This window comes from Sarcophilus harrisii, chromosome 2 (genome assembly GCF_902635505.1).
Source record: "Sarcophilus harrisii chromosome 2, mSarHar1.11, whole genome shotgun sequence".
NCBI lineage: Eukaryota > Metazoa > Chordata > Mammalia > Dasyuromorphia > Dasyuridae > Sarcophilus > Sarcophilus harrisii.
The window spans coordinates 21,084,671-21,107,903 of NC_045427.1; the positions used below are offsets into that span (position 1 = coordinate 21,084,671).

Below are 23,233 nucleotides of genomic sequence, written 5' to 3' on the forward strand. Positions count from 1 at the left end.
TCCTGAAGATGGATTGGGGGATGGAAGCATTGGGGGGAGGGGAGAGAGGGAGATAAGGGGGAAAAGAGGGGAAGGAGAAGAAAAAAAAACAAAAAAGGAGAGTTGCCTTAGATGTATGAGAGAACAGGGGTCTGGCCAAACAATTGTGGTTAATGAAAGACTATTGTGCTATACAAGACAATTAAAGATGTTAAGAGTTGGGGAACTGAATCTGATGCAGACAAACAGGTAGACAACCAGGGAACAAAGATTTTTAAGAAAAATCATTTTGAAAGACTGAAGAACTCTGGTCAAACGAAGCAAGTATAAGGACACAGCCAATGTGTGAATTCAGAGTCATGAACATGACTGCACTTATCTAATCATTCAGATGGTTCTTTTTTATTCCTCCTTTTGGCTTTTGATGTAAAGAGGTTGAGAGAAGAGAACAAAGTAACAAGATTTATGGCAAAAAAAAACGCAAAAGAAACCCACAGAAACTTCTTTAAAGACACAGAACAGGAGGGCAGAATGAAATGGTTAAAAAAGAAACAATAGGGATGAGATAGAAAAAAGAAATGGTGGGAATGGAATACCAAAATCAGTGGGAAAAATAAATTGGGTGCAAGTTTGTCATTGGCCCTGAAAGCAAAGAAGTTAAAGCCATTTTACCTCAAAAATGGTTGAGGTAAAGCTATATAATATGACAGTACCTTTGCATAAAGATTTGCCTGGGAGTAGTGGCAAGGTAGGAGTGGGTGAACCCCCAGAAAGGCCAGGCTTTTCTCAGGGATTGTTTTGCAATGGGTGGCAGACTGAAGAAGTAACACAAACTCCATTAGTACCTAACAGCGTTTCCTAGTACCTTCTGCAATGCTTCTATAAAGCATTTTACAGAAGTTATTTCGTTAAATGATGGAATTTGAGAAGTTATGGCCATGGAAGACAAATCAAATGTGCATTATGTGCCTGGCCCAGGGAATCCAAAAACAAAACAAAACAAAACAGAAAAAACCCTTTGATTCCATTCTTCCAGGGAGAGAATACCTAGGCATGTTAGCAGGACAAGAGTGAGCATTAACGTCCCAGGTAAGAGTAGTAAAGTAAGCCTTTACAGAGAAAGACTCTGAGGCCCAGAGCTGGATATGTCAATGGGCCCATCCACCAAAAGAAGTCTTTTGGGCAATCATGGAAAAGAACTAAGAACTACATCTGGAGCCTTAGTTGTATTGAAACTACACTCCCAAGTTTCTGTTGGCCTGTCATGTCTTTGGATATTTCTTCTTTTTTTGTTGTTTGCATGTATCTTGATGAATGGAGAAAAGGGACTCATAGGCTCTCTGTTCTAAGTCAAGTGAAAGGCTATTTCATTTTGCTCTAGTTCCTACCTGTGTGTTCTTGCTTGGTCTCTGGCTTTATCCCCTTTTCTTGAGGTGAAGCAACATGGGACACGCTTTGCTCTGAAATTTAAGCAAAGTGGAAGTATCTTTAATATATTTAATCAGATCAGACAAATAACCCATGGTAATTCTTCCTAGGCTCCTTTTACCTTGGCCAAAATACTATTCAAATAGCATACCAACAGTTTTTTTTTTTTTTAACTTAAGTATTTTTTTATTAAAATATTTTAAATATATATTTGTTAAAATATCAACTATACCTCAAACTCAAAGTCATTTTGAAATTATTAAAGCTCTCTTTTGCCTAAAACAAATTCCAGTGCAGGGTGATTAATGAGATTTAATTTAAAAAGCTACAATTTATAAAAGGGACACAAAACTTCCAATTCAGAGACAAAATGGCAGAAATAACTTTTAGAAGAGATTCACTTTAGAGAATGTTTGTAACAGAAAAAAACGAGTGAACAAACATTTTAATTCACTGCTTTCTGTGACAAAAATTTTCATCTTTAAAAAAGAGTAATGGAGTAGAGGGAAGGGAGGGAGAGACCAACCCATTGTTACTTAAATTCCTACCTGCTAAATGCCGTTCAGTCATAGTTTTGGGGTCTTTTTCTATAATCTCCTCACTAATCTGGCCTATTTGATGCAAAGCTTTAGGCTTCTCCTGTTTGGTAACTATAGTTTTCTTCTTGATGCCTCCTGTTTTAGCCATAAGGCAAACATCTTTCCTAGTTGTCTCAATTTTTAAGTCATTCTCTCCCTCTTCCTCTTCCCCAACTTCATCCACAGTAACAAAATTCAGTTCCTCTTTAAGGTTGTTAAAGTCTGCCAAAGACTCTTCATCTTCTTCTGTCACTTCATCTAAAGTCACTAAATGAACATCACTGCTGTCATCCTGTATTTCATCTACTGTGACTAAAGTAGTTGGGTCTTCAGGGACCTGAGAAGAAATAAAGCCAATGGACTCCCTTACAGCAGTTTCTTCTTCCTTAGGATTTATAGGAGCAAAATTTATGTCCGCCGATTCATTTAAAGGTAGCTCTTCTACTTCCCCAATTTCATCCACAGTTACTAGAGGTTCTCTCTTCAAAAGATCCCGTTCTTCATCTACTGACAAAATAGTGACATCTTTAGGTTCCCCATGGGAAGTGCAATCATCTTGCTCAATTATCTCATCTAAAGTAAGAAGGGAATTTGCATTTTTCACCATTTCTTCCACATTTAGCTCCTCTTCATCATTAACTTCATCCACAGTGACCAGAGCTTTAGTTTCCAAGTTAGACTCTATGGTCAGGTGAGCAGCTGCATCTTCTTCTTCACCAATCTCATCCAAGGTCACAAAAGATAACTCATTCTCCGCAACACAGGACACTGAGCTTTTCCCCTTCCTTCTTTTTAAGTTAATTTCAGAGGAAGGAGGATTCTTGGCAAGTTCTTTCTTTTTGCCTTTTGGTGTATTTTGCTTGACTTGAGAAGGATCCACCTCTTCTATAACTTCATCCACGGTAACAAACTCATCCAAATTAAACGGGAAAAGCTCTTCTTCCTAAAAAACCAAAAGTAAGAAGTTATAAACTACAACTAGCTATTAACTGTGTGGGATACATTTGATTCCAATAATGATAAACAGCTAACATTTATGTAGTGCTTTAAATATAGTTTTATTTGATTTTCACAACAATAAATAACACATGCTTCTATTTATATCATTTCAAAATATAAACCTGGGGAGTTAAAGACTTTCAGGGGATTGACAAAATAAGCTAACTGTAGTTTATAATCCATTGATAAGGTATTTACAATGGCAATCTTGCTCCATGATTACCATTCCAATGAATCTTCCTACGTATGATGAAAGGAATCTCATATTATAAAAACCTCTAATTCAGACAAAAAGTTGTTCAAAAAAGTAATCTATTATTTTATGTGGTTATAAAGTTGCAAACCACATTCGATTAAATATATTAGCTAATTATTTTTAAAAGTTTTATACATAAAGCATCACTCAAAGATGCTTTAATGTACATCTTTAAGTTCCTGCAATAATATCAATTATCTCAATGTTAAATATCGAAATTATTTCTGAATCAATATATTCAATTATGCCCAGAAAAATAAAATGACAAAAGATTTGAATCTTAACACTAATTACTGATTCAAAGGTTAAACTTTACATCCAGAAATACAATGAATTTTTTTAGTCTTTTCCCAAATAAAATTATCTAATTTAGGATTCAAGTAGTTGTGGCTAAATGCCTATTTACTATATGGAAGAAAGGCAATGTGTTAAGCACTATATGATACAAAGATAGGAGGGGACTATCAGCGTAGAATGTTGCAGATTGTTTGACACTGTGTGACATATATTTCATTGTTGGAATTTTGCTCAAATTTTTGTCATAGGATTGGATTCAATGATGAGAGATTGTGACGTTTAAAAAAAAATTAAGAGACGTTGTTAAATGGCGAGAACCTAGTTCCTGGCCTCAATAGATCATTCCATTGATAAGACATGTGAATACAGGATAATGTGAGTCTTAAGAGAACATTTAACAACTTCAGGAAAAGGGAGGAAGGAGGGGGGAACCCTAACCATATTTAGTGGCAACTGATCTGAGCCTTATTAATAAGCTCTAAGATGAGAAGGTGAGGAAGGATAACAAGGAGAGCAGCCCATGGAAAGGCAAGAAGGTGAAATGTTCAGAGAACAGCTTATTAGCCCATTTTAGCTGGAATACACAAGAGTAATATAAAAAGTCGTTGGAAGCTATATGATGAAGAGCTTTAAATAGACTAGAAAGAAAAAAAAAATCAGAAATTACACTCCTCTCCCTCCCCTAACTCTATACAATTGGGGGACTATATAAGGAATATCACTTATATTCTCAGGCACAGCTAACATGTTCACTGATTTTGCTGTACTGACTTTTACTTTTTCAATCTCTATTACTACAGATATCTACTGGGCAGGGAATGAGAGAGGGATCTTATCTAGAAATGAAGGTAAACAATATAAATAACAGTTTTAAAGAACAATGACACACAATTCATTTTCTTTGTAAATAAAGAGACAGTCTGAGGCATTTGTCCAGGAACTGACAAAAAAAAACCATACAGAGTTTTCGTGAGGGAAGTTCCCTTTGTAAGCCTGCTTTAGCAATATTATTTTGGAAGCTCTATAAAGAAGGGATTCAAGGAGGAGAGAACAGGTTCTCATTCCACAAGGGATTCCCTTGAATTACTGGCACATTTAATAATGGCACTAGAATCTAACAAGTATTGTTACCGTCTTCTTTCCTGGGGTGACATGTTCTGTCTTCCCCATCGTAAAACTTTAAGACTGACCAGGTCTGCTACAGTGGACAGAGAAGCAATGTGTCCTACAAGGAACAAAATATTTCAAGTAAGGGGAACAGATTCTCAACCCCAATCTGCCACGAACTGACTAGATTAACCATTCATGTCTCCCAATCTGTGTGTGGATTGAATTTTAACATTTCCAAGGTCTCTCCTAATTCAAACTAAGCAATCTCTCTATATTTGCAAAGAAGGGAGATCTTAATAAAAAAAAAAAAAAAAAAAAAAGGAAAAAAAATACAACTGTTACATTTAACTTAGATTTTGTGTTACCAAGTTAATTGGATGAATTGATTTTTCCTTCTGTTTAAAAAAAAAAAAAAAAAAAGCCCAAAAGTTTCCTTAGTCTGTACTTAAGTTTAGATATTTTTATCTAAAAATATTATATTTGTATTTTATATTTAAACCACTTTATAGTTAAATCCTAAGTATCTCCCCACTTAAACCAACCCAATATTTAGTCCTTTAAAAATAAGAACAAAGTGAAAGGAAACAGGCAAAGGAAAATGTGCTTTAAATGATTAAAATACAGAACCCCAAACCAAAAAGGTACATGAAGAAAAGGAATTATCCTATGAAATTAAAATCATACTATAGTATTATTCATTAATTCCTATTATATGCAAACCAAAGGACACGAATGAACCTGATTTCTTTATAAGAAATCACCCTATCACCGATTCCACTCTGTCTGCAGAGACAGCCATGTACCTCATACATTTTGTTTTACTTGTCCCTCTTCTATTCTTATAATACCACTTTTATACAGGTTGTTCTTTTTATCCTAAAAAAAAAAAAAAAAAATTCCCCTTCAAAATTACTAAAGACTGTGCATCCTGCTAAAGATTGTGTAATCCAGCTATCATCAGTCAACTGGGAGACCCCTGGCAGGTAGATCTCTTGAGCTCAATAGTTCTAAGCTACCAAAATCACCTAAGCTATTCAAAGTGTCTACATTAAGTCTGGCATCACAATATGGTGAGCCCCCAGGAACAGGGACTTGCAAAAAATCCTAAGTAAAAACAGAAGAGACTAAAGCTTGCATGCTGATCACAGTGGGCTTGCATATCCTCTAAACTTCCAGGCTGGACAAGCTAGGAAGACCACAACTTACTTTAATTTTTAAAGGGGGGAAAAAATGATAAATCAGGAATAGCTCAATTAAATTGTTTATACTTCCCTATGGTGTTATGGTCTTATTAAGACAGGTAATAAGTAATTTAAGATTCATGATTCTTTCCTACGGTCCTCAAAAGATCTGATTTAAGAGTGTTAAGCTACCAATGTAAGTCCAGTTATCCTTATTCACCGTCCCTTCTGTTTTTCCCCACATAGTCTTTCACATAGAATCCTCCAAAGGAGGGAGAGGGGTGAGAGGGAAGGGTCAGTCCTTACCTCTCTAGGTTTGGCAGTTTTACCAGAGCTGCCTTTAGGGTTCTTAGTGTTCTGCCCAGCAGAAGTCTGAAAGATTAGACAAGGGATGAAGGAACACAGGACACACAGTCAGGCAGTCAATCTTCTTTAAAGATCCAAAACATTACATCAAGTGCAAGTAACATGGTCACAGTGGACTCAATTAATTGTCTAAATACTTAAAATGCATAAAACTAAGCCATCAATCACTTAATAATATGGACAAAGTCATCATCAATATCATATTAAAAATCTCTTCTTGAAACCAATCCCTGTCTAAGGTGATCAGTGATTTGATAAAAAAGGAAGCTACAATTGACAAAAGGAGACAAAAACTGTTTCCCCCCCATCAAGAAGCAAACTGGCAGAAATAACATTTAGGAAAGTCACTAGAACTTTTAAAAAAGAAAATGTGTCCTCCCTGACAGAACCTTATCCATATAACACTTTTCAAACCTGTTACTTCAATGATGTACCAAAGCTGTTAGGAACGCAAATTACCTGTTGTGCTGATAGTCCCATCATGCTGCTTTTGGCCTAAAACCAGCAATTCTGAAGGAAAAGGAGTAGGAGCTTGGGGAAGGGAACGTGATAGCACATTTACACAGTCTACTCCATAGCTGGAGCAGCAGAGTTAGTTACTTGACAACTACACCGAGCCGGCCTTCCTGCCTTTTCTCACCTTATTGCCGCTGTCATCCCGTTTCATGGCGGAAGGTCTAGTCTCTGTTTCTTGAGACTGTTTTGCTAGAGCCCTGTAATCCTTGTCTTGTGGAACTGAGGTCCGCCCACTGCCTCCTCTGGCTACGCCGCTGGGGGAAGCTTTAGATTTGCTGCTTTCACCCAGGGAGGACCTGGCAATGGCAGGTCTAAGAGAGCCCATGTCTTTGGCCATGAGCTTCTTATCCATGCTTGCTTGGCTCTTGGGAAGAAGCTTTGAGCAAGTCCTCTGATCTTCTGTTTTTACTTCACTTTTCTGACCGGTCACCTTTGTCTTAAGTGTGTTTGGGGTGGAAGCCCCGGGCCTGGAGCTCAGCTTGCTGCAGGAGGCATTTGACACCACCTGAACACTGGTTTTACTCGTTTCGTCAGGCTTACTAGCTTGGCTCACTCCTTTATTCACATGTTCCCTGATCACAGTATTCTCCGCCATTTTCTCCCTTGTCACTATGACAATCCTTTCAGGCTTCTCCACACCCAATGCATCCTCGGCCGTGTTTCTGTCAGGCTCCTTCTCTAGTCCTATTTCCAGCGCAGCTTTTGGCTCAGTTTTAATGTCCTTAAATTCAATCACCTTGTCCTCCTCCAGGGTGTTTTTATCATAGATTCCCTCTTTGCTTACTGTCAACTTCTCATTCCCAGTGTAAACTCCCTGGATTGTGACCATGGGAGAAATAGGAGAGACCACCTCTGAAGCAGTTTCAAGCAGTTCCATGTCTCCTGCTGCCACTCCAACAGACCCTGAAAGAGCATTTCCAGCCTTCTCCACGCTGTGGGCATCTTCGGTCTCGGGGAAGAACTCTTCTACTTTTTGCTTATTGTCCCTTTCTTCTCTACCTGCCCCACCAGAGGGACCTGATGATAGATCAGCTTCCTTCTCCAGATCAACCACATTGTCCTGCGGAGTGAAAATGGAATTCTCTGTGCTGTCTTGTGCTACTTCTGTGTAGGCCAGGGCCGAGGTGCCATCAGGATTCTTCAACTCTGTCTCCTCCACCTGTTTTTCCACCTCCACCTTGCCAGGAGCCAAGTCATAATCACACACTGCTCCTCTCTGAATTTCTCCCTTGGAAGTTTCTTCCTGCAATGTGGAAGGCTCTGTTTGGAAGGTGGAATTTGGGATGGTCTCTTCCTTGATTTCACTAGGCTTAAATGAGGAACTATCAGCTGCTGTTTGCACCTCACTTTCATCAACTGGATTGTTTTTCAAGTCAGGGCTAAAGGTATTTAAAAACAAAAAACACAAACAAAAAACAAACAAAAATCAAACTATGATGAGAATTCAACCATTATAAATAACCCTCTTGACGCCAAAGGTTAAGATTTCCTAATGCATTAGTTAATTAGCATTGGGAAATCTAGCCTATCAGCGTTAAAATGGTTAAAAATATTTGAGGCAAATCAGTGAACAACTTAATTAAAAAAAAAAAATCCTCCTTAGAACGGAAAGCTTCCTTATAATTCAAAGGAAATTACTTGTACAAGACTGTTCTGATCATTATTTTTGTTTTTTTAACAAGGGCTTTGACCCAGGAACAATTTTTTCCCCCCAAGATCAAGTTGGCATCTGATTTTAGGAGGTAGACATGTGTATACAGATAGGCGCATAAAACATTACCCTCCCCCTCCATCAAAAACATTTCAATTTACTATAAAGAGCCCATTTCCCCCAAAATGGCGACCTAAAGCTCTAGTTCTCGACCAACCTTGCATGAAGATGTGTCGTTTGACTAGACCACATCTAAAAAGGTACAACTGAAAACTGGTGAGAGGAGGGGAGAAAAGTGACATGTAATAAATATTCCTTCAGCCCCAAACATATCACCCTTCTTTCAAGGTGAGGGTGATCAAAATGACAGTTTCTCTTCAATTTTCAAGATTGTGAAGATAAAGAATTTTTTTTTATTTTCTTGTTTGTTTTTAAAGAATGTCAAAGAACACTTTCACTGGAAGTTAGATTTCCCTATAAAGAAAGACAAGTGAAGATAGAAAAATTTGTGAAATATCAGATTACCACAATGTGAGAATAACACAATGTAAACTGAAGGAAGAGTCTTCAGTTATAAATGGGAAGGAAAATGGAAGGCAAATACTTCCTTTAAAATTCTATGAACCAGTATTTTCCTTTTCGTGTCAATGCTTTTTTAGTGCCTTCTCTAACTCTGTCTTGGAGATAAGAGATCCAATGAACTATCTTTTTATTACTACTCCACAGATCACAGATTATCTTGTATACCCAACATGCTAGGAAAAATATAGTGGCATGTCTTCACACATCATTAAAAGCAGCAATCAGAGAAAAGGTATACCCAAAAGCAAAAGGTAATCAGATGGGCATGAAAATTAAGCAGAAAGGAACATTCCTTCCCTTCTATGTTTAAAGAAGAGATGAAAGGATTTATGACGTCTCATGCTTTTCAGAGAAGATTAAGTTATCAAAGCTCCTGAGGTTTTCATAGCTCAGGTAACAAACTACTTTTCCCAATATTTTCCTGAGGTAATGAAGCTAATAACCAAATGCTAATTAGGATTATCCTCCAAAAAAGGTTTTGATACATCATAAAAAGCAAATGCTTACTGCTACCTGAGCATCCACTTGGTGGAACTGATGCGTTCATCTTCTTCCCTAAAAGCGGCAGATTCAGACTTCAAAAAGAGACCAAGTTTCTTATGGATCAGTGACCATATTCAAAAAAATCTTCCACTCTTTTGAAAAGCTGTAATGACCAATTAAGCTCTGGAAATTTAATTCCAGGGTGCAAGCAACATCTTGTTTATGTGTGAAACCCAGCTTTTCATCACTGGAAGCACAATTCAGCCCTTAGAAACATCTGAGACTGAGGACAACAGCCCCAATTTGTGAAGACTAAGTTGAAATGAACTCATATGCTAAGAAAAAAGCCTGATAAAGTGGATGTTTGAAAACTAACTTTCTGAATTTATTATTTTCATTTTCAAATTGTGAGATTCACTTTGTCATGGGTGCTCCATTCAATTCCTTATTTATAGGAAAACATGTAAGCACTAAGGAATTGGGGGTAGGAGGGAAGGGAGGAGAGGAGAGAACTGCCTGTGGTTTACTGGATCCTAAAGTCAATGAAATACTACTTTATTTCTTGATACCAAGATCTTCTTTTATTTTCTTCTTTTATTTTCTTTTTCTATCTTCCAAGTTTTCATCTCTCATCTTTACAACACTGATAACCTTAAGTTCTATATTTTCAAAAGGGAAACACTGCTATACTATAAAAGCATATCAACCATTTGTAAAAATGGCTATCACCTTTCAATCTTTGTACTTAGATGTTGGGCTCCAAAGGTGCAAATTTTCTTCCCAAAAATCAGACTGTTTCCAGTTTTCTGTGGTACCTTTGGCATTTTAGGAGAAGTAGCTTCTTTAATGTTCCCAAAATATCTCAAAGTCAGTTGGTTTACAAAAGAAATCAAATCCCCATCTCTGTAACAATACAGTTCAACAGCCTTGAATGTAGAAGAAAGTACAATAGGGCATCAAGAGCTCAGGTGGAAAAAAAAGCCAGGAGTACCCTATGGTAGTATACTGGCAGAACACAGCAAGATACCCCAAGAAGGACCTTGTTGGCAGCAACTCTTAACAGAATGCCACTGACAGACCACCACTGCCTCCCTCCCCTCCACAGCCTTCCTGCAGTTCCTGCTAAGTCCAGCTTCTCAGGAAATAGTGCCTCACTTCCTCCCCATATTTAAACTTCACAACGGAATTCCCTTAAGAGCATGTGCCTATAGCAGAGTAAATGGGGAGCTTGATCAAAGTCACAGCATACACATCCCAAGTTGCTTTCAACTCAACTCTAACCTCTAATATTTTGGTCAACTCTCAAGTGACCCCAAAATATCATTAAGGAACTTTAAGACTTGATCTTCCATCCTGCTTTGAAGTTTCAACCACACACGTCTAAGAAATCAGAAGAACTTGACTGATACTGAATGGTAAAAAGTTGTGAAATTTTCTTTCTTCGGTTTGCAGCTATAATGATCAAATAGACCACATTCATACAGGTCCCTTGTTGTCAAAAGCGAAGACAATTCCAGCATTTCTTCAAGGTTAGCTCATGCAATCAAAAGCAAATTCAATCCACCATGGTCTCATCACATCCTCTGGCTCTCTTCTCCCATTCCTCAGCTTAGAAAACTGAATTGGGAATGGGAGGCAAGAAAGCTTACAGGAAGAATTCCATGAAATCTAAGTTTATTTACTTGTAAATTTATTTCTAAAGCAGCTATTAGCTGGGGGAAAGAAAGAGGTAGAAGGGAAAACAGTCTAAGAAGCTGAGAAGAAAGATTATTCCAAACTCATGTCGGTAGCTCAGGCTGAAACGTGCAAAGAAATGTATTCACTTGTTTATCACTCAGGCCAAATGTGGACAAATCAACAGTAACTGTGGCTCTTTCACTTTCCTTGGAACATTTTTGCTCTACAGTCTACCACTGTTTATTGCTATCAGCATTCAAAGATGCTGATGGTATTCCTACTTTTTTGAGTGATTTTAAAAAGATAAAATGTATGATCTATATAGTATTCAATTCAATAAATTCAAGTCTACTACTACTGAGCAGATAAAAGTTCTTTTTGTATTTTCACATAATTCATATCCACTACTTCTAAACTGATGAATAAAATTTTTTTTTCCTACAACATAAGAATTAAGAACCCATATAGTTTTCAGGGCTCCTCAGATTAGACAGTGGATCACCCAGGAGAATGAAGAATTGTCCATATTCTTAAAGAACAGATTCTCACCCCAAAACATGTACAATACTATAGTATAATTTAAATGTGAATGAATCACTGGAAAAGTAAATACATGATAAAAGACTAAGTCACAAACAGAATATGGCTTCCCATTGAATAAAATATAAAACATCTTGGAATTATTCCCTTTGTTTTTTAATTAACTTCTGCCTACAAAATACAGATAGAAGTATCTAAAATTACACAAAGGTCTTTGCCCTCTCAGCTCCTCTTCCCTTAGGGAAAGAAGAGATTTAAAAGCAATTGCTATTATAAAAGTGAGTCATTAGTGCTAAGATTTTGTGTTTTTTTATGTGTTTTAAATAACCAATCAAGATAAAGAATTGACAAAATTTGGATAACTGATTGTTATTTTTGTTTGTTTTAAGTCAATGATAATAAAATAGATAAAAGTTACTGCTATTATTAATTGAAATATGTGTGGATATTTAAAGCATCAAAAGAACATACATATTAGACCACTGATTAAATTACTTTAAATCAATTTAGAAATATGTTATTTTAAACTAAGACACTAATATTTGCATATTTTAATTAAAGCATATCTATACATTCATGTAATTTTTAAAAAATAAATGTAACAGCAAATTCGGGAAAAAGAAAAGAGAACCATAGCAACTTGCACATACATTAATTAAGAAACCTCAAATCAGAGGTTAATGTCATCTCTGGCTACATATATACATCAGGTCTATGTTAAAAGGCAGAATCTATAAATACATGTATATTGGAATAGTAATCAAATGTTAGACAACTAAAACATACCTCTCTTTTCCTGGTTCTGGATCTCTCTCAGTTTCGACCTGAAATATAATTTCATTCATTTAATTTGGAAGATCCTATATGATATCGCTTATGGTCCAGACAATTCTGTTATGCAGTCTTAAGTTGAATTAAATTGTTTTCATTTAAAAACCAAGACAATTAAAATATAACCACACTTTAAATAGCAAAAAATTCTCAACAACTTGTGACTATACCTTAAATACCAAGTTCCATTAAAAGGACCTCTTATTCTTATTAGAAGAAAATCTGTGCTAGCTTAATAAGCCACACATCAATTATCAAAGAAAAAATAGAGTAAAAAAAAAAGTTTATCCTATTAACCTGGGTTTCATGAACTATTTAAAAAACCTATTTTGATAACTGTTATTTTAATAGTATTGGTTTCCTTTGTGAACCTGTTTTATTATATGCATTTAAAAGCACTGAGACTTTTGAGTAGAGATCCACAGATGTCACTGTTCTGCCAAAGGGACACCAGCACACAGGAAAACATTTAAAAACTTCTAGTATAAAACAAGCATAAACTTTGGGATTTACAAGCAAAAATATAAAAATTGTTGTTGAAATGCCAGCATCTTCATTGTAAGAATGATTTAAAACACTCTTTGGGGCAGCAACATTACTTTCTAGTCAAAAAGCCAGATCTCTCTCCAATACACCATTATACACAAGTCTACATTTTAAAAGTGTAGACACTAAAACCAACAAGAAAATGAGAGTGATGAAATGGTACCAACATCTTTATGAAGTAAAAACTATTATAAATAACAGAGTGAGATCCAACTGAACAAAAGATATGACAATTATCAGTCTTAATATATTCTTTAAAAAAAGAAATATTAAAAAATATTTCCTCAGCAAAAAATTGAAGAGGAAAATTTCAAAATAAAAAGTAAATAAGTCTATAAGTAAAGATTCTAGATCACTTTTATATTAATTGAATCAAGTTTTATCAATCTAGGACCTACCACAACAATTAGCATATTTTATATAAAAGTTTGGCACAGAAAATTGTCCTTAGGTTAAAAGTGTGTACCAAATGCTAAAACAGAATCTTTCAAATTAAAGAAATTTTGACCCTATCTTTGGACTTCCCCATAAACACATTTATTTGATCCCTTACCCCCTTCTGAAATCAAAACTTTTTTAAAAAATAATTTTTGAGTCACGCTGATTAAGAGTTATACGATGCTATATCTACATGTCTCACACACTGTTAATGATTTTTTTCAGAAAGCCAAATGACCTGAAATTTCTAAGTCAAAAACACCATCTGAATTACTACCTAAGATTTGAATCACTATTTAGGCTCTATGATAGTCCTGTAAGGAGATCCATCAATCCCAGGTCCTAGGGAAAAAAAAAAAAAAGGTAGGTCTTAAAGTAATCAAACTCTTAGGAAATGAAGTAATGTGTAACCAACTTGAAAATGAAATAATGTGTCAAATAAATTTTGATTTCTGGAGTCACTATAAGGACAGAACACCTTGTCTGATGCAGTTGATCAACTGCTTTTATTTCTTTTAATTTTGTTACAAAAAGTATCACTGTCATTAATTAAAAAAAAAAAAAAAACCAACAAATCAAGGTGTAAAGCTTTAAAAATTAAATAGAAATTGCTTCTCTGTTTTTCAGACATAGGTCCCCAGATTTAGTGGCTTATGACCATCCGAGTGCTGGCTCCAAGTTCTGCTCTCTCCAAAGTCCAAGAACTATGCTTACAAACTTACCAGTACACACCTTTCAGATTGGCTAAAATGACAAGAAAAGATCATGACGAATGTTGGAAGGAATGTGGAAAAACAGGGACATTGATACATTGTTGGTGGAATTGTGAATGGATCCAACCACTCTGGAGAGCAGTTTGGAACTATGCTCAAGTTATCAAAAACGGTGCAAACCCTTTGATCCAGCAGTGTCTCTACTGGGCTTATATCCCAAAGAGATCTTAAAGAAGGGAAAGGGACTATATGTGCAAGAATGTTTGTAGCAGACCTCTTTGTAGTGGCCAGAAACTGGAAACTGAGTGGATGTCCATCAGTTGGGGAATCGCTGAATAAATTAAGGTATATGAATATCATGAAATATTATTCTTCTGTAAGAAATGACCAATACATCCTGCCATCTAGAGGAGGGGGTGGGGGGGTGGGGGGTAAGAGGTGAAAAATTGGAACAAGAGGTTTGGCAATTGTTAATGCTGAAAAAAAAACCAAGAAAAAAAAAAAAAAAAAAAAAAAAAAAAAAAAAAAAAAAAAAAAAAAAAAAAAAAAAAAAAAAAAAAAAAGAAAGAAATGACCAATAGAATGATTTCAGAGAGGCTTGGAGAGACTTACATAAACTGATGCCGAGTGAAATCAAGAGATCATTGTACATGGCAACAAGAAGATTATATGATGATCAATTCTGATGGACGTGGCTTTCTTCAACAATGAGATGATTCATGCCAGTTTCAATGATCTCATGATGAAGAGAGCCAGAGAGGGGACTGTGGAAACTGAATGTGGATCACAACATAAAATTCTCACTCTTTTTGTTGTTGTTCATTTGCATTTTGTTTTCTTACTCATTTTCTTTTCTTTTTGATCTTTCTTGTGCAGGAAGGTAATTGTACAAATATGTTTACATATATTGGATTTAACATGTATTTTAACATGTATCGGACTACCTGCCAACTAGGGGAGGCGGTGGAGGGAAGAAGGGGAAAACTTGGAATACAAGGCTAAGCAAGGATCAATGTTGAAAAATTATCCTTACATATGTTTTGAAAATAAAAAGCTTTAATAAAAATAATAATAAACAAACGTAAAAAAACAAAACAAAAACCAAACTTCTGTCTTACCTCAGGTGGCTCTGTCTTCAGAGACAACGTACAGGTCAACATATTTTCACCCAGGTTAAAAGGATTTTGCTTTAAGAAGCTGTGCATTTTCTGAGCAGATTCAGGACTATCTAACTGAAGAATTACCTGTAGGGATGGGAAGAGTAAGAAAGAAATAAGGAAAAAAAAAAGGGGGCGCAATCATTTCTACCCCATATTTGAAAGCTTCCAAGTAGATTTTTTTTCCTCTGCATTTTAAATACAACCTCGGTTAGCATCTATATTTGTTTTGTTAAAAATGGCCTTAACTTTATATATTTTCTAAGTAAAAAAAAAAAAAAAAAGAATGAGGACACAGGAGAAAAACAAAAGAAGGGTATATTATGGAATAGATAAAATTGATAGGGTCTTTTTTTTTTTTTTTTTTGAGATTTAGAGAATTGGAATAGAGATTAAACGCTAGATTAGCTCCATTCAAAATAGTAATAATAGTTTAATCAAAAATATTTACCCCACAATTCTAATAAAATTAATGTGTCTTTGCTTTAATATGGCTATTAGCATTCCCCTAATTGTGGCACTCAAATTTCCTAATCTGTCTAAGACACAGAAGGTAGAGCATCCGGAAACAAACACTATCCAAGAAGTAAACTTGGATAACAAAGAAAAGTGAAAATGTCTTACTTTTTTTACCTCCCCCTTGCAATTATCAACTTGATAAACATACTTTGGAGCTAGAAGCAATCCCAAACCCATCTTTTTTATACCTCTGATTTCATAGGATATTCAAGGGGAATTTAAAGACTTGGCCCTCACTCAGGGGCTGAGAATCTAATAGAGGGAGGCTTCCACGCTTTCTGAAGGTTCGACAAAGCCTCACCCTGCTGTTATGCTTTCCTACAAAAGCACAAGTTGGTCACCTTGTAGAGGGTCTGTTACAAGAAATGTCCTCAGGTTTAGTTAGCTGCAGCTGGTTTAATATAAAGATTCAGATCTACCTTCTTTCTCTCTTCAGACTAAGTAACCTTTGATCCCACATGTAACCCTAAATGCGCTGCATTACAAATGAACATACTCACTGTCTCCAGACCTGGGCCTTCAATGCTATGCATCCTAATTCCTACTTTCACTCCTCACAGAAGAATTTGTTCCAAGCCTTTTATCCCTTTTCAAATAACTCCTTTGTTCTGCCTTCTCCTCCACTGAGAATTGACTTCTTACTGAAAAAAGCTGAGGTGAGCACCTTCTTTTCTTTTCCATAGCTTTTTATTTATGAGTTATATATGTATGGGTAATTTTACAGCATTGACAATTGCCAAACCTTTTGTTCCAATTTTTCCCTTCCTTCCTCCGACCCCTTCTGCTAGATGGCAGGATGACCAGTAGATGTTAAATATATTAAAATATAAATTAAATACACAATAAGTATACATGACCAAACCGTTACCTTCTTTTCTCAACCCTGGGATAAGACCCTTCCATCTCTCCCCATGCCCTTTTCTCTCTCAGAGGCTAACATCCCTAACAAACACACCTGGATCCACCTCCACTCTTCACCTCTCCAGTTAAGTAATCCTCAATTGCCCCAAATTTTCAACCTCCATTCATCAACTGGTTTGCTGGCCAGTCTGAACCCCATCAAGTTCTTGTGCTGGCCTTATCCCCTTCTCAGCCAAACTAAAAAAGGCACAATCTCTAGTCACATCATTCTACAATTCCTCGGCCCTCAAACCACGCTAATCTGGTTTGGGACCTCATCAATCACCCACGACCTCTGAACTGTCCAAAATAGACTATCCTTGCCCAGGGTCAGTGCTTCTCCAAGCTGTGGGCTCCATGTGGGCCCAAGCTGATTGGTCTCAGCTCCAGATGCTCTTCCCTCCCCTCCTCCTTTGACTGGTCCCTTCTTCTCAGCCTCCTCATGCACTTCCAATGAAGACGGTCCCCTCAGTTTGTTCTCATGCCTCTTCTCCCTCCAGACCCTCGAAGCAAGATCATTCATGCAAACAGCTCCAGAGACCCCCCCCCCCGCCGGGGTCACTCCCCTTCTCCCCCCCCCCCCCCCCCAAAATCCTAAACTCAACCACTCTAAAATAGAGTTCACTACGGTACAAGCACCACCAACATACTGGTGGGGCCAGCGTCAGCATCTACCTCTCTTATGCTACAAATCCTATGAGCTCCAGGTCCTCCCAAGTCTCCCTTCATAAGCTCTCTTCTGGCTATTACCTCTTACCTGCAGCTTCTCCTTCCAGTCCCTCTCCTGCATTCTAAGCGCTGACCATGTCATCACTCCCTCCAGTAAAATGTCTTCCTACTGTCTCTAAGCTCCAAAAACAGCCTCCTCCTATAAGCCCGGGATAGCAGAGTGCTTCTCAGCTCCCTCCAGCACCACTGGCTACCACCCCCCTCCCCCAATTCTCTGCAATAGTCAAATACGTTTCCTCCTTTCCTTAGAGGATCTGGCCCTTAGTTCCTTAGAGGAACTGGCATCAGTTCCCTATGCTACCTCTCCCACCTGCAACATGTTCCTTCCTCAGGATCTCACTAAGATCCACTAGGATCTCAGATTCTCTCCCTTCCCTTTAAGGGGCAGCTCAGACAGCTTTAGAAACTTTTCCTGACTTTCCAACTGCTGGTGCTATTCCTCCCAACTACTTTATAGTGTACTTTTTGCAGATGTTTTCTCCATAAGGACCTAAGTTCCCTGGGAACAGAAGATGATTTCACCCTTTCTTCTTTTATCAAAAGGCCTTACTCAGCACAGGATCCAGCATATTGTAGGTATTCAATGACTGAAATAAATTTTATTAATATTTTGCGAGATTTTAAGACTAAACCATTAATCCTATTGAGAATCTAAAATTTTGAAAATCAATATTCACCTTGTTTCTATTATTTATGAACACATAGCGATCCACTTTTCCAAATTGAAGTCCAACACAAACTACCTCATGTTCAGTGTATCCATCCTCCGGTAAGTTGCCAAGATGTACAAAATGACTGTGAATTGTATCTAGATTGGCCTGTGTAGACACATACATGTTTATTTTCAAAGAAAATAATAAAAGATGATAGCAAAAATGGAATACAAATTAAGTTCCCAAGAACAAATGACATAGCCCAGACCAAACCCTCTTCCTAGAGTAGGAAAATAATGACTCCATCAAAATTTAAGTTCTTATGTTTAAAACAGAATAAATGAAATGCTACAATCTTCATGTAAAACTACTAACAACCATTAAGTCTCAAAAGCCTTAATTGTGGCAATGACTCAATTTTAATAATTAATATGTAGTCCAATCATGGAGAATTCATGATGAACTAATGTATTTCTTCTTCTATTTGTTATAAATAGAAATTTCAGGCAGTCTCTAGTGAGTCCAGAAGGTGTGTCCTAGATTTTATGAAACAAAAATAACAGTTTTCTGATCTAGTAAGCAAACAGGCAAATGAACCAATTAAAAACCAAAACTCACCTCAGGGGAAGATTCTTTAATCAAAGATGTAAATATAGCTTCCTAAAAAAATAAAAGTTGGAAAGCTAAAGATATATCCTCTTAATGAATTACATATTTACCTTTTTATTAAATATACAGCTAAAACAGTTTTTAAGACAGGCACCTCTATTCCCCAAAAATCTCTTAACCATAGTCATAGATTTTTATGGTTGGAAAGGATCTCAGAACTCACAGTGTTCTTTGCACCCTACTTTATATATGAGCAAACTTGATATTCACCAAAGTTAGGTGACTTGCCCAAGGCCACATGACCAGTTGGCAGGGGGCAGCCTCCAAATGTGTTGGATCAGATCACAGACGCCGCCTTTCATTTCTTTTTTACCTGGTCAATAATAAAACTTGTTGAATATAACTCCCTGATTTTCAAATGTGGTCTTCCTCTACCTATCCAACCTTAGTTTCCATCACTCTTCTAGTACACGTAGTGGGAAGTAAGGTTGGATAGGCAGGGGGAGACTAGCTGCTGGAGGGCCTTGACAGCCAGGCAGAGGAGTCTGAACGGGAGTCGATGGAAGCCACCCCAAGCTCTCTAGGAGGGATGCCAGCTAAGACCTGGTCGTAAGGCAGGGAGGACAGTGGCAAGGCAAAGCTGCGAGTCACGTGACATTTCCAAGGAGACTCAAGAGGGGACAACGCTATGTTAGATATGAAGGAAAAGAAAGAAGCAACAGTAACTGCACACTTCCTAGTTTGAAAGATAAGAAGGTTGTATGTCCAAGAGAAATGGGGAAGATATTCTGTGGTATACATGTCCAAAACACAAGTGGAAATCACACTCAAACAAAAAACAAAACTAATGATGCAAATTCCAGACTATACAATTACAAAACATTTACCCCCAATAACTAACAGAGAAATATCCTTTTTGGTATATTTAGAACCTATTTGTATTTAAGGATTATGGTTCTGCATTTGAAGAGAAAAGTTTCCTAGTATTTAAACTCAAAAGAAATGACAGACCATTGCTTACCTCATCCTTTAGATTAATATTTTCAGGAGCCATATTTATCAAAAGTTGATTTCCATCCATTGACATCGGGAAGCAGGTATAAAATTTTACCATAGAGTCTGCAGATTTTCTATTTATTTCCATGTACGCCTTTTAAAGTAGAAATTACAATACAAATAAAAATTAGATGTTTATATAGCCATCATAAAAAATAAAAAAATCTTTTTTTTTTTCCAAAAACAACCCAACCTTCAAAAGTATTTCCCACACTGTTCTATAGTGGTCTAAAATTCATCAGGATATAAAGAGAAAATATTAAATAGAAGGTGGGATTTATTGCATGCAGCAGTTTCAAGACCATAACAATGGATTTAATTTCCTCAATTCTGCTCCCATTGCCCTGGCAATTCTTCCAATCCCTTAAATGGTGTATCATATATCCCCTAAATTGCATGAGCACCAGCATTTATAGGTTCTACAGTTATGTTTGAAGCAAAAATTGTTTAAAAAAAAAAAATTTCGTTTGAAAAAAAAAAAAATCACATGAAGTTATAAAATACACTCTTTTCTGGTTTTATATAGCTTTTCAATGCAATTACCATACAACATTTAACGTAATCCAAGGCAATGTACACCCATCAAGCCTTTACAGGTCTTCAATCGTCAATACTCAATCCTTACTCAGTGTAAGTTGTCATCCCTTTTAGTCAACTCAGCACCTTTTCTCAGGGCACCACCTTATACATGAGCACCTTGCCCTACAACACTAGGTTACCACATGATGTCAAACCCATAAAACAGGCCCCTGAAATTTCACAGCTAAAAAGCCTTCTCTCATGTTTTAGAATCCTGCAGGATTCACTGTAGCTGAAATAAATGGAATGACTTCTCTTTTAGTTATTAATTCCAACTATGCTATACTTCTGCCTTATGTAAAAGGCTCTACTCATTGTATTGTATTAAGTCTATACTTTAATATCTCTCTATATTATCTGTCCTAAAGGACAAAATCCCTAAATTTATATAAAACAATTCAACAACTAGCAAAACAACACATAAATATTGTTGTAATTTTAATGCAGGCCACTGATTTGAGGAACTGCAAATAACAAACTGTCCCCCGATGTAGACTGATCTCTTGTCAGGGGAAACTTGGGCCCACTGGGAAGTGTTAGAGGCAGGCCTTAAGCTGAGTTGGTCCTGACTTCACTCTCCCACACCCCCTCTCTCCCATTAATGCAGTTGGGTCATTGAAAATAAAAACAACTTTCCAATGAGGAAGAGGAAGTAACCTTTCTTTTGATCAACCTAATGCTTAAAAGTGATTTATTTATGTCACAGAAAATGACACGTTCCAAGTTAATCACTATCCCAGATTCTTGAGAATAAATTCTACCCAAGTGACTTGGATGAAAACGTATTTTTCCCCGACACAAACTGGTATAGGTAGCCTGACATATCTGCTGAACAATTCCACTCCTACAATATATTAAACTGTCATACTTTTCCTGTACTGCCTAACATGGTGGTGAGAGTGTACAGCACACCAGGTCTCCAGACCCTGACCAGGTTGGAAATATAACTGACCAACTCCTGAGCAGAGGCACCCTACTCCTTGCCACTTCAGCCCTTCTAAGATAACTTAGTGTGACACTATGACCCCGGTGGAACAGCCAGGTGCTGGTGTCAGACTTTATTGTGGGTACTCACTTTACTTAGCTCATGACAATTCAGGGGAGCCAAAGGCCATAGCCTCGCCAATCAAAACTCAAAATCAAAAACTTTATTGGGGGCAAAAAAAAACCCAGCTTGTTCTTTTATCATTCCAAAAGCACGATGGTCTCAATGGACGGTACTGGGCTTCAAGGTGAAAAGTCCCAGACCCGAGCCCTGCTTGTGATACTATATGACTCTGGGCCCATTATTTAATCTTTATGCATTTAAGCACTGTGATCTCTTTTTGAGCAGAGGGATTTCATATTAATAAAAAGCACAGATCCTTCAAACATTCATATACAATAAAAGGAATGCAAGACCTAATTTCAGATTCATTAAGTGTGAGTATAAACAAGAAAATTAAATAAACTGTGGTAAATCAGGATCAGTAAATATATATATATATATATATATATAAACACACACACTCCTAAAAGATATAATCTCTTTCAAGCTACCATTTGTCATCTCTCCAGTGTCAGTCTACTGATGCAACTCATAACTTTCCTGCAGTTCCTCCATAGCTGTCCTAATGAAATAACGCAAAACTCCAAAGAAAGATCTATAAGAATATACATGTGATAATTACTTTTACCTATTCTCCAAGAGATAGGAATATACACCAACATGATGGTGGTTTAGCATTACAAGCAAGCTATTTGTATTATTTTCCTGTTTAAGCACACTATTTCCAAGTATTTTATTTTTAAATTAAGGTGTTTTTTGTTTTTTTTGGCTGAAGCAATTGGGGTTAAGTGACTTGCCCAGGGTCACACAGCCAGGAAGTGTTAATTATCTGAGACTAGGTTTGAACTCAGGTCCTCCCAACTTCAAGGTTGTTGCTCTATCTACTGCGCCACTAGTTGCCCCCTTAAATTTTCACTAGCAAGCAGAAAATGCTTATTTCAATGGCTAGGTCTGGCATTCTTTGACCCCACAGTTAAAATTCCTCACTAATTTACAAGGATCCATAAGAAAAAAAAAGTAAGCCAGTGCTAAGAAGAACTACCTAAACTAACAAAAGCTTTAAATAGGGCCTGTAATATTGTGTGAGTGTAAAACAACATCTACTAATTCTCATCATGAAATTCATTTATTGTTATAGTAGTGATAAATATGACCTAGGAAAAAAATGTTCAGGGCAAGAATTTTTTTTTTAAACCTCAAATCTCTGCATTCAACAAACTGCACAATTAAGACTTTGTTCTATTACACAAGCATTTTTTGGTATATTACATTAGTAACAAATATTGTTTGAGTTTACTAAAGACCAAATTTTTTTAATTAAAAAAAATTTTAAATTTTGTTTCATTTCTAAATAACTAATAACTAAATAACTATTCATAACTAAATAACTTCAAATTTAATATTTTAAATCTCTACCTCCTAATTAAGCAAGTTACAGAAGTATTTTTTTAAAGAGAACCTACATAATCAAAGCTTTCTTTATTGCAAAAGAGAATTCTTACCTTTTTATGAGATGATAAAATTAAAATATCCTTGAAACCACCAAATGGTTTTGCCAGATTGGAAACTTCTTCTGTAGAATATCCTTTATTTGGCAAATTTGAAATAAGGACAATGCACATTTCTTCAGTTTCCTTTAAATCAAGATTATGATAGTTATTTCCTTTTAGCTTTCCTATTATTGATTACTCTTCAAATACTTGTTTTTAAACATTTTAAAATCAGGAATTTTAATTCTTTATAAAGAAAGAGGTACATGGGTATGGTCACATATAAATATGGATTGCTTTAGAACCTTTAACTTCTCACTAT

At 36.4% G+C, this 23,233-nt stretch overlaps 1 protein-coding gene across 7 annotated transcripts in view; it reads right to left on the reverse strand.

Moving 5' to 3' along the window:
- The window catches only part of ZNF638 (zinc finger protein 638), a 140,185-nt gene that overhangs the window by 14,471 nt on the left and 102,481 nt on the right, over positions 1–23,233 (reverse strand). For 6 of the 7 annotated variants that reach the window (XM_031949724.1, XM_031949723.1, XM_031949721.1 and 3 more), the window contains 10 exons: positions 22,924–23,055; positions 19,760–19,888; positions 18,748–18,789; positions 18,154–18,294; positions 15,290–15,415; positions 12,430–12,467; positions 6,835–8,089; positions 6,135–6,200; positions 1,956–2,928; positions 1,368–1,439 (listed from right to left, as the gene is read on the reverse strand). In XM_031949724.1, coding sequence (XP_031805584.1) covers positions 1,368–1,439; positions 1,956–2,928; positions 6,135–6,200; positions 6,835–8,089; positions 12,430–12,467; positions 15,290–15,415; positions 18,154–18,294; positions 18,748–18,789; positions 19,760–19,888; positions 22,924–23,055 — 2,974 coding nt within the window. The remainder of the gene's footprint in view (positions 1–1,367; positions 1,440–1,955; positions 2,929–6,134; positions 6,201–6,834; positions 8,090–12,429; positions 12,468–15,289; positions 15,416–18,153; positions 18,295–18,747; positions 18,790–19,759; positions 19,889–22,923; positions 23,056–23,233) is intronic. The other variant, XM_031949722.1, reaches the window with a different exon arrangement.